Raw genomic sequence first — 27125 nt, forward strand, 5'->3', positions numbered from 1 at the left:
TCAGCGTGTGGGGCCGTTTATTAACGTTTACTTCCCCAAATGACTTTTCCTCACCGGTCAGGGCCTGAAAGAACTGGGGGGTGTGGGAGGGGGCACAGACAGAAGCCAAAAGGTACACGTTGAATGTGCTGTGATGGGCTGAAAAGAGGGTGGTCTGAGATTGACAAGCCCTCCCCCATTTCAGATGCTCAGGAAATCTGGGCCCTAGAAAACACACTCATTCAGCCAAATCCCTTCCATGTGCTGGAGGAGGATGGGGCATCACCCCAGCTGGGTCTTCCACTGGCTCTCACTCCAGGCATCTTTCAGGCCTGGCTGCTGCACTAGTGGGACCCCTAGCACTGCAGTGGCTTTGGAACCTTGATCTAAACAAACAGGGGAGGCCTCGCCCAGCTCCATCTACACAAGCAGAGACAAAGGGGACTGATTAGCAGATCTGATCTGCGGGGCACAGATAATGGGAGATGGGCGGGGCTTGTCAGCATTAGATAATGACTCGAAAATGTAGTGTAAATCTACAACGTGGGTGACTAAACGCAGGACACAGGATTCAGTAAGAAAATGCAACTCTGTGAGCTGACCCAACTTCTGAAGAGACTTCCAAGACAGTCTCTGCTCACAGGGTGTTTTAGTCCCCTTGGCCCTAAACCATCATGGAAGCAGAAGGAAGAGGAAGTGGTGGTCTGCCCACCGGGGCCTGGGGACTATCATGACTGTCTAGATCTCTGTGGTCAGAGGGCGTCCCAGCCACCTCAGACCCTGAGCCCGGGACAAAGTGAGGGAACAGAACGTTGAGCCCCGGGAGGGCTGCCCCCAAGGCCCTTGCCCGCCCACCGGGCTCCACAGGCCGCCTCTTCTACCGCTTCTTCTTGGCCTCCTTCTTGGGCCTCTTGTTTGCAGAAGGAGCAGTGGCCTTGGGCTTCCTCGTCACCTCCGCACTTCGGGGCTCAGATGGTTCTGCCTCCTGTGTGGTGACAGAAAGGAGAGTCCTGCTTAGACAAATCAAGCCTGACACCAGCAAAATGAGATCATGTCTGAGGGGACTCTGCAAACGGAAGCGTGCCGCAGAGACACAAGGGATGGAAACCGTCACTGCCAGGCCCCAGGATCCACATGTTTTGGGACTGTCCCCGGGGAGCAGGTGAAGGATAAGGGAGGAGGCCCGAGGGGAGGAGGCAGCCTTTGGAGTCTCACAGTCCTGGGGGAATCGAGGCTCCCCAAGTTCCAGTCAAGTGACCTTGTGGGCAACACCCTTCCCCTTTCTGAGCCTTGGCTTACCCACCTGTGATAATGGAAACAGTGGCGCGCAACTTGGAGGGCTGATGTGAGGAGGCAAAAATGCATGGAAAGCCCCCAGTAAGTGCAAATGCACCCACCGTGGGCAGGGACTGGGCAGACCTACTGTGGCTTGCCCTCCTGCCGGCCCTGCTACTCTCCTCCGCCCATTCAAGCACAGATGCCGGGGCAGGGAAGGGTGGAAAGCGCGGCCGGGCGGCCACTACACAGAGTTCTGCAGCGCCTGGCAGAGGTGTCCTGTGGGAAAAGGGAGAGGGCAGCCTCAGGGCAGAACTCCAGACTCTCCCTACATCTGGGGCAGCTCTGGTTTTTATCTGTCATGTACATTGTGATTTGTTCCCTGTAAGATTTGGTTTAAACAAAGGTTCCACTGCTGAAAAAAAGGTTCAAAACCACAGAGCCAGCCCTGGCCTTCACTGAGCTGATAAAGAAAGTGGACTCTGGGGAAGCGACTCGGCCTGTCACAGCCTCACAGGCTCATGTCAGAGGAGACTCTGGAGTGGCCTCAGTCCCGTCGGGTGTCCCCTCCTCCCTGGGTGATAAATCACACTGTGCCACGGCCAGGCAGGATGTTAACAGAGTCCCATCGAGCCCAGAGAACACGAACCGCAGTCCATAGGCCTCGTCCGGCCCACAGGCAGACTTCACTTGGCCTGAAGTGTTTATTTTTAAGAATTTGAGCCAACTGGGAGATTTCCCATTCGATCTGGAGTCCTTGCTTTCCCTGAAAACTTTAAACATCCAGTGACACTGGCCCCGAACCCCCTCATGGAAGAAACGAGCTGAGCAGTGGCTGCCCCTTTACTCAGGTGCCCTGACCCCCGCCCCCGCTGTCCCCAGCACTAATAGTAAGGAAATGTTTCCGGTACTTGTGTTCTTTTATTAAAAATGGGAAAACAAATAGCAGACTAAGAATACGAGGAGGGAGCACGCTGTTTCTAGAAAGTATTTCTTCGTGTTTGACTGGCCAGCTCCGAGCTGCCAGCTTGCCTTACTCTCTGTCCTTCCCTGCTCACCGTCAGCCCCTGGCCCCAGCCTCGAGTCTCCGTCAGACAGAAGAGGCAGGACCACGGCTGTGGAGGGGCGGTCCCCACCCAAGGCCCAGTCCAAAGGTCCGTCAGCTCCCTCTTATCAGCCACCATTGTCTGCTCTCCACCCTGCCCGCCTGCCAGCTGAGACACCAGGTGTAAAGGCCCAGCCCAGTCCCAGGCACCCATGGGGGATCTTCCCAAGATAACCAGGGGACTGGCCCCTCCCCTGGCCAGGTCTCTGATTGCGCTCTGGACTTCCCCAGCCTGTCCCCTTGTGCTGATACTGTTTTTGTAACTTGGCAAAAAAAAAAAAAAAAAAGAAAAGAAAAGAAAGAAAAGTAAAAAGTTAGCCCATAAGAAAAACAAACAGACAAAACAAAACCTCAGAGGAGCCACTGTGTCAAGTGCACAGGCTGATGGCTGCAGAGCCCAGCAGGAAGGCTACTGTTTAAGGCAAACCCCATAGGGCACAATGCCTTTGCAGACTTTGGGAGCTGGAAACCATCCCCAGCGCAGTACCTGTGCGGCCAGTGGAAACCAGTCAGTCCCTGCATGCCCTGGGCAAACAGGGCCTGATTAGACAAAGGGTTTATGCACAGGGAACTTGCCGAGGCCCACCAGGATCTCCAGGGATGGAGCCCCGCTCTGAGCTCAAGCTGGGCGCCTCCTCTGGTTTCAGTGGGGCCAGTTCAGAATCCAGAGGTGAGGACGCCCAGCTGTGTCCCCAGTGCTTCCCTTACTTCCCTTACGCCACAGATCTTCTCATTCACCTCATCCTTTCTTTCACCTCTCTCCTGACCCAGCTGTCTGTCAGATGACTGGAACTGGCACCTCCCAGGCACCTCCAACTCAACTGTCCCAGACGGAGCATGGCCCCACATCTCCATGTGGCCTGGCCCTCCTCCCCACCCATGGTCATAGCAACCAGGGTCCTGGCAACCCCACCTTCCCCCTCCTCCCCTCCGTCCAATCAGTCACCAAGTCCTGCTGATTAGACCTCCTCCACCTTGACCTGCCCACTCTCTTGAGCATCAAAGGCCCTATTTCACTTCCCCCACTGCCAACCAGCCTCACTGCCAACCAGCCTCTCTGCTCTATGCCGTGCCTTGTGCACCTGCCAAAAGAATTTTTCTAAAATGCAGATCTCCCTCCGGAGCCTGTGCTCCGCAACGGGGGAGGCCACAACAGTGAGAGGCCCGCATACCGCAAAAAAAAAAAAAAAAAAAAAAAAAAAATGCAGATCTCCCCACCTTACACCTTCCAGTGGCTTCCATCCCCCACAGTCTCATGTCCTGCTCCTGGGATGGCAGCTTAAGGAGACCACCTCTCCAGCCTCCCCTGGGCTCTCCTCCACCCCCCACACTGGGCCAGGCCCCAGGGCTTCTGCTGCTCACCCCTAAACAAGAGGAGCACCCTTCTTTCCTTGGCCACCCAGTAAACCTTTCCCCATGGTTTGGCCCAGCCCAAGGGCTGCTACTCACTGTCTAGCCTTCCTCCTCTGCGCCTCTTCCTCCAGCAGGTGCATCCCCTCCTCCACCCCTATGCCCCAGGCACCCAGGAACCTTACAATGCCACTCATTTTACCTAAGCTACATGTGTTCATGATGGTCTCCCCTACTAGTCCTTGGACAGCTTCAATTGTTCCTGAATGAATGAATGAATGAATGAATGAAAGAAAACACAAAGGTCTCCTGTAAGCATGGGAACTTCACTGCTGTTCATCATCATGAAGATGTAACACTTTAGACTAAGCCTCACTTATCCCATAAGTAGAGAGGACACAAGCAGATTTTAAACCCAATATTCATACCCTAAAGCACGGCTAGATATAGCCACCAATAAGAATACTAATAATAACAGCCACAACAGCTGCTAGTATTATTTACAACATGCCAGGCCCTGTGTTCTGAGGCCTGGATATATCTTATTTTTGCCTCACAAAGTGCCATAATGAGCCCCATTTGATAGACGAAAGAAGAGACACTCAGAGAGGTTATGTGACCTGCCTAAGGTCTCAGCTGGCGAGCGGCAGGGCCAGGATGAACCTAAGCTCTCAGTGGCTGTATGGTATAGCCTCTCCCGGGTTTCCTAGGGACCTCGGCGCTGATGGCAACCAAGAATTAGAGTTAACTGTGACATCTACTTTCTCCGTAGGTAGCAGCGCCTAGAAGCACAGGTGACTGTGGAATGACAACAACAGTTTGTTCCGGATCCTGCCGATGGGTCGCTCAGAACCCCCTTGCTTGTGGCAGGAGTCAGGGAAGTGGGTCAGCACTCCTCGAGTCAGGCTTTGCTCCTACAGTTGAGAGCAGCTCTCTGTGGGCGCGTGGACAGAGTACAGCCACTGAGTCATCTGAGTGCATTATCTGTCTCCTCCTCACCCCAGACCTCCTCCTCTCTCCCCCAGCTCAGTTTCTGGCATCGTCACTCATCCAGTTACCCAAGCTAGATACTGCCGAGCCATCTCTGAGTTCTCGCCATTCCCTGTGTGCCTCCACATCCGATCTGTCCCCGTGGCCGGTCCACTCTGCTTTCCATGCGGCTCTCAACTCCGCCCGGTCCCCCTCTGAACACATACTACTGAGCCGGTTCTGAGCCCCCAGTCTCCTGCCTCCCCCTCCCAAGGTTTTCCTCACCACCCACCACACTGCTTTCAGAGCCTATTGTTCTAAAACGACCGTCCTGACCAGTCTGTTTTCTGCTTTAAACGTGTTGCTGGTTCCCTCTTGGTATAAGACAGATTCCAAGAGCCTCCAGGTGTTCCTGTTTGTATAAATCAGATTCCAAGAACCCCCGAGTGGCCTCCAGAGCTATTCCACTGCAGCCTTGGCCCTGTCCCAGGGCATGCCCTCTCATGCAGCCCACCCTGTCACTTCTGGGCTACTGGCCAGCCAGTATCTCCCAGATGCTCTGTTCTCTTTCATGCTCTGCACAGGTGCTCGGCACCTGTCACCAACCTATCTGTGCCCTGTGCATGCAGCCTCTGTGCCGGGCAGTGCAGCGTAATGAAGAAAAGGATGTACACTTCATGATGTGCACCACGTGGGTGCTTCAAAAACATCAGCTGCTCAGCCTCCCATCACCCTGATAAGCCCATCTCCGTGAGCCCCATTTTACAGACAAGGAAACTGAGGTCCACCTAGACATACCAACTAACCCAGTGGGGCACATCCACCTTCCCCCCAAGGGACAGGGAAGCAAAGGCAGCTGTTACACATGTGATTCGGATGCTGGGGTCCTAGCCACACAGAGATGTAGCTCCTAATTCTTAGCTGGTAAGGATGACTCAATCAATGGCTGACTTAATTTCTCTTCAAATGCACGTGCTGGTACAAGCCAGGCAGACGGCGGACCCTCAACACTACGGCCCCACCTTTCAATCACGCTTTCTCTGAAGCAAATTTTCAGTTCCCTCAGCAATCTCACTTTGGGGAGTAAAAGAAACCACGCCCCACTCCCCACCCCACCAGGTGGTTCTGCGGAGGTGTCCTCTGTGACGCAGGCCTCATCAATAATGAAGCAGCTCCACAGCCACTTACAAGGCCAGAAAATTGCTGCTATTCATCAGATTCAAATAATCGAATCTGTGCCACAATGCATCAAATCTCTTCCAGCAGGGAAAGCACACAGAATTTTATGATTTCCACTATACAGTTCAGTGTGTATTTAGTCCACTAAATCAGGACAAAATGTCATTCTACACAGACTGAAACTCTTCTCTCCTCTAAAATGGTCCAGGGAAAGAAGACCACTGTGCTATGCTCAGGTAGCCTCACGCACCTTGACTCACTTGATCCTCAAGAATGGCGTGGGTCGGGCATGAATGCCCTCCTATTCCAGCTTGGGACACGGGCTCAGGGAGGGGGAGGCGCCCAGTGCTGAAGCTCTGGCCCATCCTGCTGCACGCTCTTGCCCGAGGCCCTGGGCAGGATGGGAGCTGGGAGACCTTGCGGGGCTGGGACTAGCACTGGCCTTGAGAGGAAGACAGGACTAGCTGAAACCAAGCGGGGGAGGCCGTCCATGTGGGCTCCACAAGGCGAACGGAGACAGAGTCCAGGATGCGCTTGGCAGGCGAGGAGAACTGTGATTAGAGAGAACAGCCTCGGGAGCTCATTCCAGACGCGATTCAGCACCACCGCAGGCCCTGCCCACCGGCTGGTCTGCGGCTCCGTGTGTATTCCGCCGTCTCTCCCATGAGCCGGTACACATCTCGAGACCATGTTTAGACCTTCGCCCTGCCCACCGCACAGCAGTCTCTCAAGAACTGCTTGTTAAGCAAAAAACACCCTGCCGCCCAATTCAACTGCAAACGCCTCCCAAGCTTAAAAAAAGAAACACAGGGCAGAACTGCAAAGTTGGTTCTGTGAGACCGTCTCCTGAGGTGCTGAGAATGGGTGTACACCTGCCCGAGTTACTTATTTACTACGGCAGCCTTCGCTGGCAATCGGGGGTCTAGTTTAAAATCAAGACCCCCTGAATATCTAGGCCACTGCCCCGCTGCCCCCGGGAAGGCTCCATCCCTTTCAGGGCTCCAAACACTGCAGGGCTTTCTGGCTGACAGTGAAGTCTACGTGGGCGTCACACAGAAAGCCACCACTCCTGCCATCAACTCTGGTGAGCTGTCCTCTGCCGGATCACAGTGCTGGACATCAGCTGCTTTGTCTGCCCAGCACCCACTCTCCATCGGGGCCATGCCCTTTCCCTGTCCCATATGGTTCTGGGGGACTCACTGTGACCACAGGAGTGGCCAGTTAAATGTGGCCTGGCCAGAAATGGACCCAATGCCCCTTCCCACCTATGGGGCAAAGTACAGACATGTGGCCAAGCCAGAGCCAAGCAGAGGTCTTCAATGAGATCTGGAAAGTGAGCATAGACAGAGAAATGGCTTCTCTTGCTTGTAAATCATGAGCGATAAGGACACAGACTGGGGCTGCTGTATCCTCCTGACACGTGGCAAGGGCCTCAGAATGAACCGAACACTCCTAGAGAGTCAGGAGATGGAGAGACAGACAGAGCCCTGAAGACCTTGCGACCTTCTGAACCCAGGTGTGCCTTGAAATTCCCAGTTCTAAGAGCCAAAACAGTCTCTTTCTAAGGAAACTGATGGAACCCAGTTTCTGAGCTTTCAGCAGAAGAGACTGAGGCAATCACGCAAAGACGGCAGGGTGGAAGTGAAGGTACCTGCCCAGGGGCTGGCATCTGGCTGGGCAGATGTGACATAAACATATGAAGACATGAGAATAGTCAACATTTAAACTACTAGGAACAACTAATTGCCCGATGAACAAATACTACCTGCTACGTGAGTCACTGCACTAAAAGTCAACACCCGCTTGCTTAGTGTTGACTGGATCAACATTCTGGGCAGGAAAAGATACAAAAGAGGCTCGGGAGGAAGCTCCGGCAGGCTGTGGGGGAGGGGCAGAAGGGCTCCCGACCTTTGCTTCCTCACTACCTACTCTTCCACCCCTGGAATTTGGCTCCCACCTCATTAAAACTGCGGCTCTCCACTTTGAGAAAAGCAATCGACTATCCTCCCAGAAAATGTGCCTAAGCATGAAAACATCACATTTTTGCACACAACTGCAGGGAGCTCACAGACTTCTGCAGTCTTTATCTAGGGATGCCCTAGGGATCTGGGAACTCCTTAGTAAGAACTTAGTTCTCCTGAAACCAAACTTTGAAGAAGAGCAGCCTGAACACAGCATCATCGTCACATTGAGCAGCCTTTCCTCCATCACTCAGCCGTTGTTGCCCAATCTCTGTGCCCGCCTTGAACCACTCGGGGGTTTTCAGGGAGACCACAGTCTCCTAGCCCTCTGCCCACTAGTCTGCCCATCTCCGAGAGAGCTAAAGGAATGGAGACCCCCAGCTTTGTCTGCACAGCACTTCTGCTCCTTTGGGAAATGACCTTCCCCTCCACCCCTAGAGGTCATACCACAGGATGCTCCCCTCCCCCACAATGGCCATAGCAGTCCCAAGCTGGGTCAGCTACAGTTTCTTCTCTAGGGAATTTGGAACTGGGACCAAGCAGAAAGGCAGCCTCCAGATGCTGCAGCTGAAGATGTAAACTTTGGGAGCTGTGAGTGGCCATGTTTCATCTTACCCCAGGGACAGTGAGCAGAGGAAGCAGGGCAAGAGAAGTGAGAGACAGAGGGGATGCAGACGGTGAGTGAGGGGGCCCCTGGTGCCCACTCCTTCCAGAGGCCCAGCTGCATCCCTGCTCTGGGAGAGCACCCGCATCTTTTCAGTACCTCTACATTGCACAGAAACTACCTCAAGGTTGGGCATGCCCCAAGTTCAGGCCTTCCCTGAATCTTCATTTCCCTTGAAAAGCTTAGCAACTCATTCTTAGGGTTTCAAGAAATAATACTACGTTGGTTAAAATAATTCCCAGGTCTCCCTCCCCAAATTCTCACTGGCTCTTCCTTTCCCATTTGGATGTCATGCTATTATTACAAACTTAACACACGTAGAACTGAACACCTCCTGTCCTCCCCAAATTGGTTTGTGCTTCAGCGAAACGGTCTAAGGACCAGACCAGTGGCTACGTAACAGAATCACCTGGGCACTTTAAGAAAACACTGATCCAAGGCTTCAGAGAACAGCTGAATCAGAATCTCTATAGGTATAGCCCAGGCCTTTGAAAATTCCCCAGGTGGGTGCAGCCAGATAGAGAAACATGCACCAGCTCAAGGACAGGCAATTCACGCTACCACTCCCCAGTCCCTCGCTCAAGGCAGACATCAATGAGTAATTTCTTTACTCTGGAGCCTAGAAGCAGCCCCAGAATCCTTTCCACCATGGCCACCATACAAACAATCAGACTGGGCATGAGAGATGAAACACAGCTGCATCCTGGAATAGGCAGAAACAGTACAAGGATCTACCATCTTATATTTTAGAACCTAGCCTACAAGAAAATGCTCGGATTAAGTGTGACCCAGGCCTCAATCAGGCTCAAACAAATGTTTTTCTCAGGTCTTAGTTTAATGAGGTGTCAATGAGAAAATGTTCTCATTTGGCTTAGGATTCTAGGGACTTTGGTTTTAATTTTATGAATTAGTTCTTGCTCCTACTATGGAAAAGAAAGGGGGTGGGGTGGGAAGCATTTCTATGTGTTCCTTTTTTTCCTCCCTGATTACCCCCAAAAGAGCTTTCAAATAATCTGCTAACTATTGAAATACTGAAGTCATAAACTAGTTGCAAAAAATCAGCTCACTAGAACAACAGGAAAGACATTCTTTTGCTTTTCAAAGCCTTTCCCATCATCTGGAGCCAAAAATATTATCTTCTGACCCAAAAAGCCACTAATAAACCTTGCTTCTATAGGCTAAGCAAGAGGGGTGATTTTGCCCTAAGTGAAGTGACAGAGAGAAAGATTGTTCTCTGGATCCACCTTCTCCCACCTCCTTGCCACCTTCCACTTTCAGGGACCTCCCTCCTGCCCTTAGGCTGCCTAGAGCCCCCACAGCTGTCCCCCCTTTGCCATAAGAGCTCCCCAGCCCCAAGTTAAAATCCCTTTCTTTTTCCCTCCCCATCCAAATTCCAAACCCAGCTTGCTACTAAGCACAACCTCTAAGCACAGTCTTAGCACTCACCCTCTCTTTGTAAGACTGTTTATACACACAGAATACTGTTTTTCCTTTCCATTTATTTAATAGTTCGAGGGGTGAGAAAAGGCTGCCTTATGGGGGCATGCAGAGGATAGCTGGCAGTAGAATCCCTGAATAATTGAGGACCATTTGCTGGCATGGTGCATCAATAAAAAGTTAAATTAATGGTACTGTATTTTTTGCTACTGATCCATTGAAAAACTAACAAACAAAAACAGAAACAAAAACAAAAAAATGTAATACAGTAACCTTCAGTTACAAAGACAATTCACTTGTGTGAGCCTTACTCCTCTAAACTTCAAGATAAATGAAAAATGAGATATTCTGTACCACACTTATATTTTAAAAGATGAGGCTGTTGATATCAAAACCAGACAAAGATATCACAAATAAAGAAAATTACAGGCCAATATCACTGATGAACATAGATGCAAAAATCCTCAACAAAATATTAGCAAACCAAATCCAACAATACATTAAAAGCATCATACACCATGATCAAGTGGGATTTATCCCAGGGATGCAAGGATTTTTCAATATCTGCAAATCAATCAATGTGACACACCATATTAACAAATTGAAAGAGAAAAACCATATGACCATCTCAACAGATGCAGAGAAAGCTTTTGACAAAATTCAACATCCATATATGATAAAAAACTCTCCAGAAAGTGGGCACAGAGGGGACATAACTCAACCTCATAAAGGTCATATATGACAAACCCACAACTAATGTCATACTCAATGGTGAAAAGCTGAAAGCATTTCCTCTAAGATCAGGAACAAGACAAGGATGCCCACTCTCGCCACTTTTATCCAACATAGTATTGGAAGTCCTAGCCACAGCAATCAGACTAGAAAAAGAAATAAAAGGAATCCACATTAGAAAAGAAGAAGTAAAACTGTCACTGTTTGCAGAAGACATGATACTATAGATAGAAAATCCTAAAGACACCACCAGAAAACTGCTAGAGCTCATCAATGAATCTGATAAAGTTGCAGGATACAAAATTAATACACAGAAATCTGTTGTATTTCTATACACTAACAATGAACTATCAGAAAGAGAAATTAAGTATTGTTATCCCATTTCCCATCACATCAAAAAGAATAAAGTGGGTTTCCCTGGTGGTGCAGTGGTTGAGAGTCCGCCTGCTGATGCAGGGAACACGGGTTCGTGCCCTGGTCCGGGAGGATCCCACATGCCGTGGAGCAGCTGGGCCCGTGAGCCATGGCTGCTGAGCCTGCGCGTCTGGAGGCTGCGTTCCTCAACGGGAAAGGCCACAACAGTGAGAGGCCCATGTACCGCAAAAAAAAAAAAAAAAAAGAATAAAGTATCTAAGAATAAACCTACCTAAGGAGGTAAAAGACCTATACTTGGAAAACTATAAGACACTGATAAAAGAGATGGAAGATGACACAACTGATGGAAAGATAACCCATGCTCTTGGATCGGAAGAATTAATATTGTTAAAATGATCATATTACCCAAGGCAATCTACAGAATCAGTGAAATCAAACTACCAAGGGCATTTTTCACAGAACTAGAACAAATAATTTTAAAACTTGCATGGCAACACAAAAGACCCCAAATAGCCAAAACAATCTTGAGAAAAAAGAACAGAGCTGGAGGAATCACACTCCCTGACTTCAGACTATACTACAAAACTGCAGTAATTAAAACAGTATGGTAATGGCACAAAAAGAGCCACATAGATCAATGGAACAGAACAGAGAGCCTAGAAATAAACCCACACTCTTATGGTCAATTAATTTACGACAAAGAAGGCAAGAATATATACAGGGACAAGACAATTTCTTCAATAAATGCTGCTGGGAAAACTGGGCAGCTACATGTAAAGGAATGAAATTAGAGCATTCTCTAACTCCATATACAAAAATAAACTAAAAATGGCTGAAAGACCTAAATGTAACATTGGAAACTGTAAAACTTCTAGAGGAAAACACAGGCAGAACATTCTTTGACATAAATTATAGCAATATTTTCTTACATCTGTCTCCTAAAGCAAAGGAAATAAAAGCAAAAATAAACAAATGAGAACTAATTAAACTTAAAAGCTTTTGCACAGCAAAGGAAACCATCAACAAAATGAAAAGACAACCTATTGAATGGGAGAAAATATTTGCAAATGATATAACCAATAAGGGGTTAATATCCAAAATATATAAACAGCTCATACAACTCAACATCAACAAAATAAACAACCTGATTAAATGGGCACGTTTTTCCAAAGAGGACATGCAGATGGCTAACAGACATATGAAAAGATACTCAGCATCACTAATCATCACAGAAATGCAAATCAAAACCACAATGAGGTATCACCTCACACCTGTCAGAATGGCTATCATCAAAAAGAACACACACACAAAGAAGAAAAAAAAAAGGATACAAATGACAAATGTTGGCAAGGATGTGGAGAAATGGGAACACTTGTACACTCTTTGTGGAAATGTAAATTGGCCACTGTGGAAAACGGTATGGAGGTTTTCTCAAAAAAATGAAAACAGAACTACCGTACAACCCAGCAATGCCACTCCTAGGTATATAACCAAAAAAAAAAAAAAAACCATTAATTTGAAAAGATACATGCACCCCAGTGTTCACAGCAGTATTATTTACAATTGCCAACATATGGAAGCAACCTAACTGTCCATCAATAGGTGAATGGATAAAGATGTGGTATATAAAATATATATGATGGAATACTACTCAGCCCTGAGAAAGAATGAAATTTTGCCATTCACAACAACATGCACAGACCTGGAGGGTATTTCACTAAATGAAATACGTCAGACAGAGATAGACAAATACTATATGATATCACTTATATATGGAATCTAAAAAATAAAACTAGTGAATATAACAGAAAAGAAGCAGACCCACAGATACAGAGAACAAACTAGCAGTTACCAGTAGGAAGAGCGAAGAAGGGGGGGCAAGTTAGGGGTAGGGGATTAAGAAGTACAAACTATTATGTATAAAATAAATAAGCTACAAGGATATATTGTACAACACAGGGAATATAGCCAATATTTTATAATAACTATAAATGGAGTATAACCTCTAAACACTGAATCACTATGTTGTACCCCTGTAACTTATATAATATTGTACATCAACTTACTTCAATAAAAAAGTAATAATAAAAAAATTATAAAAGATGAGGTTGTTGTCCAAAATTAACCTCTAAGTGTCTAAACGGCAGGGTTGGCTGGGGGGGGCGGGAGGGAGAAGCATACTGTTGAGCCCTTTGTCAACCCCCTGCCTTCAAAGACCTCAACCTAAGATGTCACTAAAATCCTCAGAGATCAGTAAAGGGCACCTCTTTTTCTGAAAGTTTGATAAATGGACCTGGGCCTCTATGGCTGGCCTCAAAGGGTTAAGAATACAACAGAAGGTGAGCTGTGGCTCTCCGTAAGACCACACACTTCTGAATACATCTCTGCCTGTAAAACAAGAACATTCACCACCTCACTCCCTCGGGAGTCTTGGCGGGCTTCATCAGTGGCCAATGACAATAAAAATTTTTGTTATTTATAATGCCCAGCAGCATGCTGCATCTGTGAGGACAGAACCACAGAGCACAAAGATTACGTCTTTAGAGTGTGATACAATTGTGGGCAGAAAAACTCCAATCACGACCTCCTTCTCAAAACCCCAAAATAAGAAATGTAGATGGAACAGAACAATCCAGAGCCCACGTGCCTATCTATGTTTACCAAGGTTTTCCCCACCTTTGCTGGCTGTTCTTCCCTGCTGGTTCCCTGAATGCTGGAGCTCCTCAAGGCTCTCCCCATCTTATTCCACATTCCCTTTTAAGAGACCTCATCCTCTCTCATGGCTTTAATTACATCTTATTGACTCTCAAGCGTTGATCAACACTCAGCACAGGCCCTCCTCCTGATACAGACCGGCAGATGCAACTACTTACTTGATAGAATCACCTGGACATCTTAAAGGCACCTGTTTAAAACTGAACCCAGCATGCTCCTTCCCCATCCCCACTCCAAGCCTGCCCCTTTGCCAGGGTTCCTCCCAGTTACACCAGCAGGATCTCTGGTACATAGTCATCTCCAGATAGGTATCTTCAGAATATACTGTATATCGTTAAGTAAAAAAAGAAACATGTAAAACTGTGTTTAGTAGGATGCTACCTTTTGTGCATCAAAGGGAGAAAATAAATGAATAAATAAATATCAGGCACACATACTCATTTGCGTACTTCTTCAAAAAGAAACAAAGGAGGGATAAATCAAAATAAAAATGGTTGCCTATCAAGGGAGAAAGGGAAAAGGGTGGAAGATATTGAGATTAAAGGAAACTTCTGTGACTCTATCCTGTTATGTAGTTTTAACTTTGGGAAATGTTGTATATAAAAGTTTTATATAATTTTTAAATTAAATCAAAAGGAAAAATCTCTAAAAATTAAAAACAAATTGAGGCAAATTAATGTATGTCATGGTGGGAGTATACTTATGTGAAGAAAAGACTTTACTAAACATAGTACTCTGAATTATGGGACATATTTTGGGGCCCAAAAAGAACCACAAAGAAATCATAAATTTCACTCTGAGTCTTATTGTTAGTAGAGAAAAAAAACACATAATTATTTGAAAACTGTAATAAGTATGCTGTAGATGTGCAGAATAGAGTTTACATTAAAAAAAAAAAGAAAGAAAAAAAAACGGCTATCCTTAGAAAAGCCAGCTTGCAAGGGTGGTCTTTGGCTGGCATCTGGGAAACTGGATTTTGGGTGGTTCCCACAATTCCCAGAACTGATAAGAATGGTTCACTATGGGACTTCCCTGGCAGTCCAGTGGTCAAGACTTTGCCTTCCAATGCAGGGGGTATGGGTTCAATCCCTGGTCAGGGAGCTAAGATCCCACATGCCTTGTGGCCAAAAAACCAAAACATAAAACAGAAGCAATACTGTAACAAATTCAATAAAGACTTTAAAAATGGTCCACATCAAAAAAAAAAAAAATCTAAAAAAAAGAGAATGGCTCACTATGCCTAACCTGTTTGTGGAAACAATATGGTTTATGCTGAATACCTGCTTTCTTGCTGGAAGTCAGGAATTTTGGTTTGTGCTAGGCAGAGGGTGCTTATGTGACCTGTCCCCAGTAAAACCCTAGGCAATGAGTCTCTAATGGGTTTCCTTGGTAGACAATATTTCATACAACTTGATGGGGTTCCCACTGAAAATCAAAGCTTTATTGGTCAAGATTGGAGGTTGCTAGAGCCCAAACTCACTATTATGAACACTAATAAAGGGAAAGAACCAAGCGTTTATCCTGCCTTTTACTATGAACAGCATTTCAGAGTAACCGTATAGGCATGAGGAAAAGGTCTTCTTCATTGAAGAATTACAGCTAATAAAGGCCGAAGGAAATAATGGATCTAAGCAATGATCAGTGGATGCTAAAACCATTTAGGTGAAAGAGTTATAAAATGAAGATTTTATAACAGAGGGATCAGCTATTATCACCTGAACCCACAGATATCTTAGAATCTCTGTGTGACAACCAGACACCAAGTGCTGATTGATGACATGGAATAAGAAGTACACAGCACTAGCTATGAGGTGTTCTCACTAAATAACTTGATCTGAATCGAACCAAGCCTCTAAACTGAATTTCTTGTTGATAGGAGATATGGGGAACAAGGAAACATGTCAAATGACACCACAGAGAAGCAATCAGCCAAGTCCTGGATGTGGATGTGGCAGATGACAATGACCTGCTTTCTCCAGCAAACCAAGGTCGTGAGAAAATTGGGAGTGGGGTGGTGGAAGGAGGGTACAGAGCTACAGAATACAGAGACCTATAGAACAAGAGTCAAAACAACAAAAAAGTCAATCTGATCATGTCACTCTCTTCCTTAAAACCCCTGGGGACCCGCCACTCCTCTGGCTGTTCTCATTGTGTCCTTTCTGTGCTCTGGCCACAGTTACCTGCATTCAGTTCCTAGACCATTCCTTCATTCCTCGGGTCCTTACACACACAGTTCCCTCTCCTTGGGGGAGGGGGAACAACCCAGCCCCTGCCCCAGTGTAAGATTAGGTCCTTCCCCCTTGTTATACACCCGCACAGTACTCTGTACTTCTCAGGGAAACATGTGTATTTGTTTCATATCTGCCCTTCTCCCAAAGACCAGAAGTTCCTTGAGGGCACACACCACATCTTTCAGCAGAGTCTGACACACAGTAAGTATGTGCTAAATAAAAATCTGCTTAACGCACATGTGAACAAATAAGGTATGAACCATATGGCCCAATGCCACCAGGTGGGAATTTAGGGACACTCTAAATCAATAAAGCCCCGTGTAATCCCTGCTAGTCTTCATTGCTGTGATATCTATTTTCAGTACCTAGAACCCAGTCTGAGGAGCGGAGGCTCACAGGGAAGGACTCACCGCCTCGTGGGACTTGGGAATGGGTACAATGATGGCCAGTACACAGATGAGCTGGAAGATGGCCCCCAGGAAGAGTCCATATCGCAGCAGGTTCTCCAGGAATGTGGGTTCAGGCACCTCGGGAGGGGAGAAGTCCAGGTCGGAGGCCATGGCCCCAGCTGCCTGCTGCCCGAGGTCCCCTCCGATTCACCACTCTCCAGAGCCAACTTCTAAATGCAAAGAGTTAATGTCATGTTTCTACAACTGACGTTTAAATGGTTTCACTTCCACAAACACACCCACATACATGCAAGAATATATAAAGCAACTGTGATGAAATGTTAACATGGAGAGTCATTGGACCATTCTTTCAACTTTTTTGTATGTTTGAAATTTTTCCAAAAATGAAGTTACAGGAGATAAATAAATAAATGCAAACATTTCAACAAAAATCTCAAATCAACATACATTTGCTGAAGGCCTGCTCTGTTTCAGGTTTTATTTATTTGTTCATTTATACATCCAGTCATTCGTTCAACAAATACTTATTGAACATCAAGCACTGAAGAGTAAAACAGACAAATCGCTGCTCTCTCGGGGCCTACCTCTCAGGACAGAGGCGGACAAAGAACACATCCAGATGGGACATACCATCTAGTGATAACTGTTTTGAAAAAAGCTTCAGAAGGGCATCATTTTATTTTGTATAGGGTGACAGGAAGGGCCTCTCTGAAGAAGAGACAGGAATGACATGACAGAGAAAGGAAGTATGAGACTGAGCCAGTGGAGAATCTCAGGGAAGCATATTCCAGGAAGAGAGAAAAGCAAGTGTAGAGGCCTCAGGGCAGGGATATGAGGCCAAAATGGCCAGAGGGGCGTACAGGAGGGAGAGTAGAAGAAGGTAAGATCAGAAGGAGTGGCGACTGACCTTGTAGGACCCTAACACTTCTGATTTGATTGGGTAAAATGTAAAGCCACAGAAGGGTTTTGGGCAGAAAAGTGACATAATCTGATTTATACTTTTTTTTTTTGGCCATGCCACATGGCTTGTGGGATCTTAGTTCCCCGACCAGGGACCGAACCCAGGCCCCTGGCAGTGGAAGCACAGAGTCCTAACCACTGGACCACCGGGGAATTCCCTGATTTACATTTTAAATGGGGTGGGGGGGAGTTCAGAGTGGACATAGGGAGACCAGTGAGGGAGCTACTACCAGTAACCCAAATAAGAGATGCTGGGAACATGGACGACAGGGACAGTGGTGGCCAGGGGTGGCAGGTCTGGCCTCAACCCACCTCTCTAGCCTCTCACTTCACCAGAGTCTCCCACTCCTAATACCATGGTCAAGCTGAAAGACCTGTCTGTAATTCTCCAAGAGCACTGAGCTCTTTCAAATTCTGGGCCTCTACCCAAGTGGCACACTCTGCCAAGAATGCCCTTTCCCATTACGACTGATTGGCGAAGCCCCTACTCTACCTCCAAGGCTGAGCTCATGCCCACCCCCCCCAGCATGCCTTTCTTACTGCCCTCCTCCTACCCTGGTAGGACTGAACTGCTCCCCCTCTACCACAGCACCCACGAGTGGCTTCCTTTGGCCCACCCCAATGAGAAAGGGGAAAACTTACTTGGGAACCAGGCCCACCTGACTCCAAAGCCCTTTGTGTTTTCAGGGATCTGTGCCACAAGGCAACTTTCCACTAAATCTGAGTTGTCCAATATGGTGGCCCTGAGCCACATGTGGCTATGGAGAGTTGAAACACAGGTAGTCCAAACTGAAATAGCTGTTCAGTTAGGTCCACACTCAATTTAGAAGATAGTATGAACATAAGAATGTATCAATAGGGCTTCCCTGGTGGCACAGTGGTTAAGAATCCACCTGCCAATGCAGGGGAATGGGTTCGAGCCCTAGACCTGGAAGCTCCCACATGACACAGAGCAACTAAGCCCATGTGCCACAACTACTGAAGCCCACACGCCTAGAGCCCACACTCTGCAAAAAGAGAAGCCACCGCAATGAGAAGCCTGTGCACCGCAATGAAGAGTAGCCCCTGCTCGCCGCAAATACAGAAAGCCCGTGCGTGGCAACAAAGACCCAATGCAGCCAAAAATAAATAAAAATAAAAATAAATTAATTTTTAAAAAAGAACATATCAATAAAATATCTCATTAACAGTATTTTATACTGACTGCATGTTGAAATAATATACTGGGTTAAATAAATTATTAATTTCATCCGATGCTGAAAAAGAACTAAGCTGGAGGATTCATTTTCTGATTTCAAGACTTAGTATAAAGCTACAATAATCAAAACAGTGTGATACTGGCATAAGGATCTAGGCCAATGGAATGGAATGAAGAGCCCAGAAGTAAATCCTCACATATATAGTCAACTTATTTCTGAACAAGGGTGCCAAGACCATCCAATGGGGAAGGATAGTCTTGTCAAGAAATAGTGCTGGGAAAACTGGATATCCATATGCAAAAGAATGAACTGAACCTTTATCTTACACCGTATACAAAAATTAACTCAAAATGGATCAAAGAACTAAACTTAAGAGCTAAAACTATTAAACTTATAGAAGAAAACATAGGAGGAGTCTTCACGACGTTGGATTTGGCAACGACTTCTTAGATGTGACACCAAACCACAGGCAACAAAAGAAAAAATAAATTGGACTTCATCAGAATTAAAAACTTTTGTGTATCAAAGGGCACTATCAAGAGAGTGAAAAGACATACTGGAAAACAGTTTGGCAATTTCTAAAAAAGTTAAACGTAGAATTACCATATGATCCAGCAATTCCACCCCTAGGTATATATCCAACAGAACTGAAAGCATGGACTCAGATACTTGTACACCAATGTTCACAGCTACACTATTCACAGTAGCCAGAAGATGGAAACAACCAAGAGTCTATCAACAGATGAATGGATAAACAAAATGTGGTATAGACAAAGGACAAACAACATTCAGGTACTAAAATGAATGAAATTCTGATACATGCTACATGGATGAACCTTGAAAACATGCTAAATGAAATAAGTCTGACAGAAAAGGACAAGTATTGTATGATCCCACTCATTAGGTACCTAGAATCGGCAAATTCGTAGAGACAGAAATTAGAATATAGGTAACAGGGGCTGGAGGAGGGGCAATAGGGAGTCATTGTTTAATGAGTACAGAGTTTCAGTCTGGAATGATGAAAAAGTTCTGGAAACAGTGGTGATGGTTACACACACTGTACACTTAAAAATAGTTAAAATGGGCTTCCCTGATGGCACAGTGGTTGAGAGTCCGCCTGCCGATGCAGGGGACACGGGTTCGTGCCCCGGTCCGGGAAGAACCCACATGCCGCGGAGCGGCTGGGCCCGTGAGCCATGGCCACTGAGCCTGCGCGTCCGGAGCCTGTGCTCCGCAACGGGGAGAGGCCGCAACAGGGAGAGGCCCGCGTACCGCAAAAAACAAACAAACAAACAAACAAAACAAAACGTTAAAATGGTAAATTTTATGTTATGGATATTTTACCACACACATACACAAATTGTACCTGTTTCTTTTTACTTTCTAAATGTGGCTACTAGAAACTTTTAAATTACCCACATGGCCTGCATTATATTCCTATGGATGGCTCTGGGCTAAGAGACTATCCTAAAACCTTCCTCCACTTCGGCTCTGCGGCTTCACTGCTTTGCAACATTTTTCCAACATGAAGGAGGAGTGACTAAAGGATGACCAAAAACAACCTTCCAAGTGAGCAGACTGGGGTTTGTGCAAATGCGCATTTGTCTACCTTTCAACCTAGTCATTTAGGAAGGTGATGTGCCCGAGCAGCCGACAAGGTGGCCACTGTTTCCCACCACTTCTGTCTCCTTTGCGAATGGCTTTCAAAGCCTGAGGCTCACTGTTTTTCCCCCCCCCAGAATCCTCAGAGCTGGCAGATCTTCATCCTCCCAGGAAGGATTTGATTTCTGGAAGGAACCCAACATCATCTGGATCCAAGTGTGGTGAATCAGGTGGAGCCTCAAGCCCAGGAATACCATTTTTGGTCAAATACAAGGTTATGACGCTCAGACCCTAGGCAGATTGTTTGGGGTGGCTCAGAAACTGGCCCTGAAGTGAATTCCAAGGCTGCTGCAAGAACAGCTTTACTGGAGGAAACGTACAGCCCAGACAGGACACTATATCCTGACACTATGTGAACAGCAAGGTATAAAAAAGTTCTCTCATTTCTTCACAGTTGCACCTCATAAATATACACTTTTTAAAAATGCCCTTGGCCCTAAACTTTATATTTAAGGCTGTAACAAGCTTAGTGGGCTTATCAATACTTAGATTTATTAGTGTTACTCACAGCAACATTGTTAAGAATATTTGTAGTACAATAAAAACATGGGGCCAAGAGTCAGGCGGGGGAGGGGCACAAACCCTGCTTCTATCAGCAATTAGCTACACTTTGGGCCAATCTCTTAACCTCCTACAGACTTGATGTTCTCAGGAGCCGAACAACAACAATAATATCTATTCAACGCTATAATGCATTTAGGCTTTTTTTTTTTAATGGCGATTAGGCAATATAACAAGAGCCATAAAAGTGATTATATCCTTTGACTGAATAACTCACTTCCTAGAATCTACAGTAAGGAAACAATTCAAAAGAAGAAAAAGGCTTCAGGTACAAAAAAGTTCATGGCACTGCTATTCATAATACTGAAAAGCAGGAAGCAACTAAAGTGTCCAACAATAAAGAAGCAGTTAACCCAATTATGGTACATCATGGGATATTCCCCGTTGGCTAAAATGGCAAGTATCAGGTCAGCAGAAAGTCTTTGCAAAATTATATTAAATGAAAAAAGAAAATAATTACATAAACACTGACTGCAGCCATGTATAAACTATGATTTCACTGGCTAAAGATCAAAAGAGGCCATAAGAAAATGTAAATAGTTGCTGTTAAAGTGTAGGGCTCATAAGTTTTAATTGTGGGGGGAATATCACTGAAAAAACTGAATACAATCTAAAAGAAAACTCCATGCCTATCTACTCCTCTCACAAGGCTTTTATAGGGTCTAATGAAATGCTGCCCAAGAGAACTTTCTGCAATGATGGAAATGTTCTATACTTCTGTTCTCCAATATGGTAGCCACCAGCCCCATGTGGCTATTAAGCACTTAAATGAGGCTTAAGGAACTGAATTTTTCATTTTCATTTTACTTTATTTATAAATAGTTGCATGTGGCTAGAGGACTCCCACATTGGACAGCGCAGGTACAACCAGAGGGTGGTTGTAATAAAGTTCTGGAAAACATAAAATGCTCTATACATCTTGTGTCTGCTTTACAACTCCTGTCTAATCTTCTCTGTACCCCTATGCTTTACTTCTCAGTCTGCCAGCCAGGATTTCTGGGTTTTCCTTGCCTGAATACAGAAGTCACAAGAGTCCTACTCATCCTTCAGCTCCCAACAAGGAGGCTCTTATCCCCCAGACTCCTTGACAGGCTTTGCTCCCCACACCCCACCCCCGACACTGTCACAGCAGTAGCAGTAAGCGAATCATTTGCCAGATGTGCACAGCACTTTACAGTCAGCATCTCATTCATTTCACAACCACTCTGGGAGGCGGGTATTACTAACAAGGATGAGGAAACCGAGGCTTGGGAGAGGTTACGTGGCCTACCCTAGGATTACTTGGCTGAGAAGTGTTAAAGTTAGGATTCAAACTGGCTGGTGGGTACGACTGAAACTTAGCTGGTGGTCAATGGTTTTCAAACTGCAGGCTGTGGCCAATTTGTGAGCCATGGAAACCATTAAGGGGGCTACAGCTGACATTTTTTCCTCTTCAATTTTATTAACCAGTACTTTAATTAATTAAGTAAATGACAATAGAAAATATCATATCAGTAAGGGTGAGTATTGTGTCCTGAAGCTATTTTTTTTTAACCAGTTATATCCATCTACATCCAAGCAAGGATGTTCTGGGTCAAAATTCAAAATGTATTTCTTATTGTTTGAGAAATACTACACAGTCTAATGTTTTTACCCGCTCCACTATAAGCTACTGGACAGCAGGGACCCAGGGTCCATCTTGAGTTTCTTCCAGGGCCTGACTCAGATACTTGGTAACTGATGAAACCTATGGTTGTTTCCCACCTTTAAAGTAAGAGCAGATGTCCCAACCAACAGCCTCATTTAACAAGGAGGAGGGGGAGTGGAGAGGCACGGTGCTTGCTGAGGCTCTACCAGTGAGTCAGGGCAACACTGAACATCCCGCTAGGTCTCTAACCCTGTGATGCTCCAGACTTGCTCTTTTAAGAGCAAAGGTTTTTACACATGGGGGGAAACTCATATTCCCACCAGAATTTCATAAAAAGTACAGAGCCATTTATTATCAAACACAGCAAATAACTTCATAATGTTATCAGACCCCTTGAGGCTCATCTGTGAATGCCAGATACCAGTGGTCTGAAGCATTCATTCACTGGACACATATTTACTGAGCATCATTCTAGGTCATGCCATGGAGTTTTCATCCAATCGGAGGCACTCAAACACACACATATAGATATGTAATGGCAGCAGTATTATCAGAAATATAAATAGGGAGATAAGGGGTGCTATTTTATATGAGGTAGTCAGGGAAAGGCCTCTCTGAGAAGGTGTCATTTCAGCAGAGGCAAGAAAAAAGTGAAAGAACAAGTCATTTCAATTCCTGTTAGGTACCCCAAGGTGAAGAAACAGCAAAGGATAAGGTCCTGAGGCAGGAATGAACTTTATGACCATGGAGAAGAGAGTAGGGTGAGCAGCTGTGTAGGACCAGTAGAACGCTGGGTCAAAGGGGAGCCACTGGAAGGTTCTTAGCAAAGAAACGACATGATCTGACTCATTTTTAAATGGTCCCTGTGGCTGCTGTGTTGAGAACAGAATGTAGAGGGGCAAGAGTGGAAATAGGGAAGCCAGTTAAGAGGCTACTATATAATAGTCAAAAAGACACACTTGCACCAGGTAGCAGTAGAGGCGGTAAATTCTCAGGTTGTAGATATATTTTGAAGAGAGGGCCAACAAGATTTCTGAGATGAAATCTGAACGAGAGAAATTAAAAATAAGACCTGAAGGTGAAACTATTCTGTATGATACTGTAATGGTGAATACAAGACATTAAGCATTTGTCAAAACCCATAGAACTGGACTTCCCTGGGGTCCAGTGGTTATGAATCTGCCTTCCAATGCAGGGGACGCAGGTTCGATCCCTGGTCAGGGAACTAAGATCCCACATGCCGCAGGGCAACTAAGCCTGTGCAACACAACTAGAGAAGCCTGCGCCCTGCAACTAGAGAAGCCCGTACACCACAACGAAGAGCCTGCGTGCTGCAACTAAGACCCAGCAAACTTCACAGCACAAAGAGTAAACTTTAATGTACATGAATTTTAAAAAAATCATTTAGGTATCCAGGATGGAATGCAGAATGTGACATTCTGAATCTAAATGTATTAGAAATGGATGAAGCGATTTCACTGAAGGGGTAGGGGGAATCAGGTGCTGACCTCAGTAACTTAGGAAACAGATGGAGTTTGTAAGACTAAAGGCAAAAGGAACTGTATATGTCACTGTACTGTAGTTAATAAAGTTGTTCCCACATGGGATATAGGTTACCAATTCTGAAACAACTATACATGTACACTGGAAATGAACAATTAAGTAAATGGATGGTAGATGGTGGGAGCTAGGTTTGTTACAGTTGGAGTAGAAGGTTACAGTTAAGCCAGAGGAGGCTAGAATGATCCATGTGAAATGGACGAGTGTTGCAGACATCAGTATAAACTCATATTTAGATTAATATAGATACAGAAGGCTACATATTTATATATATATATATGTGTGTGTGTGTGTATGTGTATATATATATATATATGTATATATATATATATATATATATATGTAGAGAGGGAGAGGAGAGGGAGATTAGTCTACACACATACATCTCTTGCTCTTTTGCTGAGAGAGCCTAGAAACATGGGCATACCAGTAGCAGTGAGCACACTTAGCACCCAGATCTTGGTGTCTGATACCATTCTCCAATAAAAGGAACCAGGGCTCCTGGGAGAAATGGTTAACTCTAGGACTGAAGCAGGAAATACACAAGATGAACCTGTAACCGGAAGTAAGGAAGTGTTCAAAAAAAACCAAAACACATTGATCGGGGTATGTCAAAGGGATATAGAAGCCACTTCAAAGAGCTCCCAATCGCCAAAGCCAGAACAATTTGGACAACAAAATAAATTAAGTAGTACTGGATTATAACCCAAAGTATGAAAAGAAATATCCAAGACTATACTGATATAAATGATTTAATAAATACACAAATTTCCCATGGAGAATTTCAAATAATTTATGTAGATAATCTGTCTTAAAGTGTGACGTATAATTCCACACTCCTTAAGCATGGGCTGTGTGTAATGACTTCCTTCCAAGAGTACAATATGGAAAAGTGGGGGAAGGGGAGTAACTTTACAGTGGAAGAACTTGACTACCTCAAGCTAGTGATCTGGGTTAACATCAACTGTGGTAACTTATATTGAAAGTATATACCCTTGATGTGATATGATGAGAATGGCACTTTACCTCTGTGGTCTTCCTCCCCCAAACCTATAACTCCAATCTCATCATAAGAAAAACACCAGACAAATCCCAGATGAGGGCCATTTTACAAGATATCTGACCAGTAATACTCAAAACTGTCAAGTTTATCTAAACCAGGAAAGTCTGAGGAACTACCACAGTCCTAGAAGCCTCAGGAGACACGACTAAATGTAATGTGGGATCCTGGAACAGAAAAAGGACATTAGGAGAAAAGTGAGCAAATGTGAAGAGACCATGGACTTCAGTTAATAATAATTTACTGATATCAGTTCATTAATTGTGACAAAAGTATTATACTACTGTAAAATGTTAATAATAGGGAAAACTGTGTGGGAGATATATGGGAACTCACTGCAGCATCTTCACAATAATTTTGTAAATCTAAAATTGTTCTCGGGACGTCCCTGGTGGCACAGAGGTTAAGAATCCGCCTGCCAACGCAGGGAACATGGGTTCGAGCCCTGGTCCGGGAAGATTCCACATGCCGCGGAGCAACTAAGCCCGTGCGCCACAACTACTGAGCCTGCGCTCTAGAGCCCGCAAGCCACAACTACTGAGCCTGCACTCTAGAGCCCCTGTGCCACAACTACTGAAGCCCGCGCGCCTAGAGCCCGTGCTCCACAACAAGAGAAGCCACCGCAATGAGAAGCCCACGCACCACAAAGAAGAGTAGCCCCCACTCGCCGCAACTAGAGAAAGCCCACACGTAGCAACGAAGACTCAACACAGCCCCCCCAAAATAAAAATAAATAAAATAAATTAATAATAAATAAATAAAATAGTTCTCAAATAAAAAGTTTGTTGGAAAAAAAGTCACTATTTCAAAATAAATAAATAACCCCTAAGACATGTATAGCTGTCCAGACTTAGCAAATAGAAACTAAGTCTTCTCTTAGATTGAAAGAAGCAGATTCCAAGGATGTTGGTAGGGGATCCTTGGCTTCTAATGAAGTGATTTTAAAATTCTGTCCTGAGAATTCAAAGGAAACAGACTGGGGAACAGAAAATCAGTGTCAGGAATTACTGCCTTACAGCCATGGGCTGTATACCCAGACCTGTCCCATTACAACAAATTCCCCAAAACTGCTCAAAACTGGGTTAGAATTTTGTCCTGTGGAAAGGTAAGCCATCTCCTAGAGCAGTCAAAACTGGCAGCCAGTAGGCTGAAGCTAGTGGGCAGATGTCCTACAAAATGTAATTATTAAATCCGAATTTGTTGCCACCACTTAAAAAGTGAGGTTTCACATATCATTTCCCACTTCCCTTTAAAAGAAATAAATCAGCGAACATGCACTGTGCATTTACTAAGCGCCTTGCATTCACCAACTCATTTAATCCTCAGATTAACCCTATGAGCCCATTTTACAGAGGAGGAAACTGAGAACCAGAGACGCAACCAGAGCTCGCCCACGGTTACATAGCAATAGGCGTACACTCAGGGGTCAAACCCCAGCCAGACTGACTCCAGGGCTCTGGCTCCTCCTAAAGCTCCGTCAGTGGGAAGAAAGGCCAGGTCACAACTGTGAGGAGCACCGGGTTCTGGCCGTGCTCAGAACTAAAGCACTGAGGGACAGCAAGACAGGCTCTCCGCCCCACTGGGACTCAAACTCCCCTCCCAAGTAACTTCCGAAAGAGCGACCCAGGAAGTTATTTACGTCGCGCACGGGGTGGCCCCCGGGCCGGCAGAACAGCGCCGCCCGCGGCGCCTGAGCTTAAGCCCCTCTCCGTACCTCAGCATCTGCGACTCCAACCCGCCCCGAAGCCCGGTGACCGGCCACGGCGTCACCGCACTCACCTCCAGCGCCGCCGCACCGCGCCCCCGGAAGTGGTTCCTTGCGACCTCGGTCCCGGAAGTGACGCTCCTGAGAAACCAGCGGGCTCAGCTCCGACCGCCCTCGTTGCTACGGTTGGTGGATCCGGGCCGCTGGGGTTTGTCAGACCTTTGTCCCAACCCAGTGGGTTTGAGCTTGACGGAGAGGACTACGGAAGTGAGATCCAGACACCGTCGATTCTTCAAGCCCCTTTATCACAGCCCATTTCAGCAAATGTTTATACACATTTATAGAAGCCTTTTTTTTTTGAAGTAGATCTATAATGTGTAAGTTTCAGGTGTACGGCAGAGATTCTGTT

At 45.8% G+C, this 27125-nt stretch overlaps 1 protein-coding gene across 4 annotated transcripts; it reads right to left on the bottom strand.

The window, feature by feature from the left end:
- Positions 1–26851, bottom strand: MANBAL (mannosidase beta like). Of its 4 annotated transcripts, none has more exons than XM_060078502.1 (3): positions 26791–26851; positions 16383–16591; positions 1–964 (listed from the first exon to the last, which is right to left on the bottom strand). In XM_060078502.1, the coding sequence occupies exons 2-3, from the start codon at positions 16530–16532 to the stop codon at positions 857–859; spliced, it is 258 nt and encodes an 85-aa protein (XP_059934485.1). In that variant the 5' UTR covers positions 16533–16591; positions 26791–26851; the 3' UTR covers positions 1–856. The 4 variants fall into 4 exon arrangements, with proteins under 4 accessions (XP_059934485.1, XP_059934487.1, XP_059934484.1 ...); XM_060078504.1 differs by having other exon boundaries at positions 16383–16588; positions 26791–26815; XM_060078501.1 differs by having other exon boundaries at positions 26726–26811.
- Positions 26852–27125: the final 274 nt, after the last annotated feature.

Source organism: Mesoplodon densirostris, chromosome 16 (assembly GCF_025265405.1).
Source record: "Mesoplodon densirostris isolate mMesDen1 chromosome 16, mMesDen1 primary haplotype, whole genome shotgun sequence".
NCBI classification, from domain to species: domain Eukaryota; kingdom Metazoa; phylum Chordata; class Mammalia; order Artiodactyla; family Ziphiidae; genus Mesoplodon; species Mesoplodon densirostris.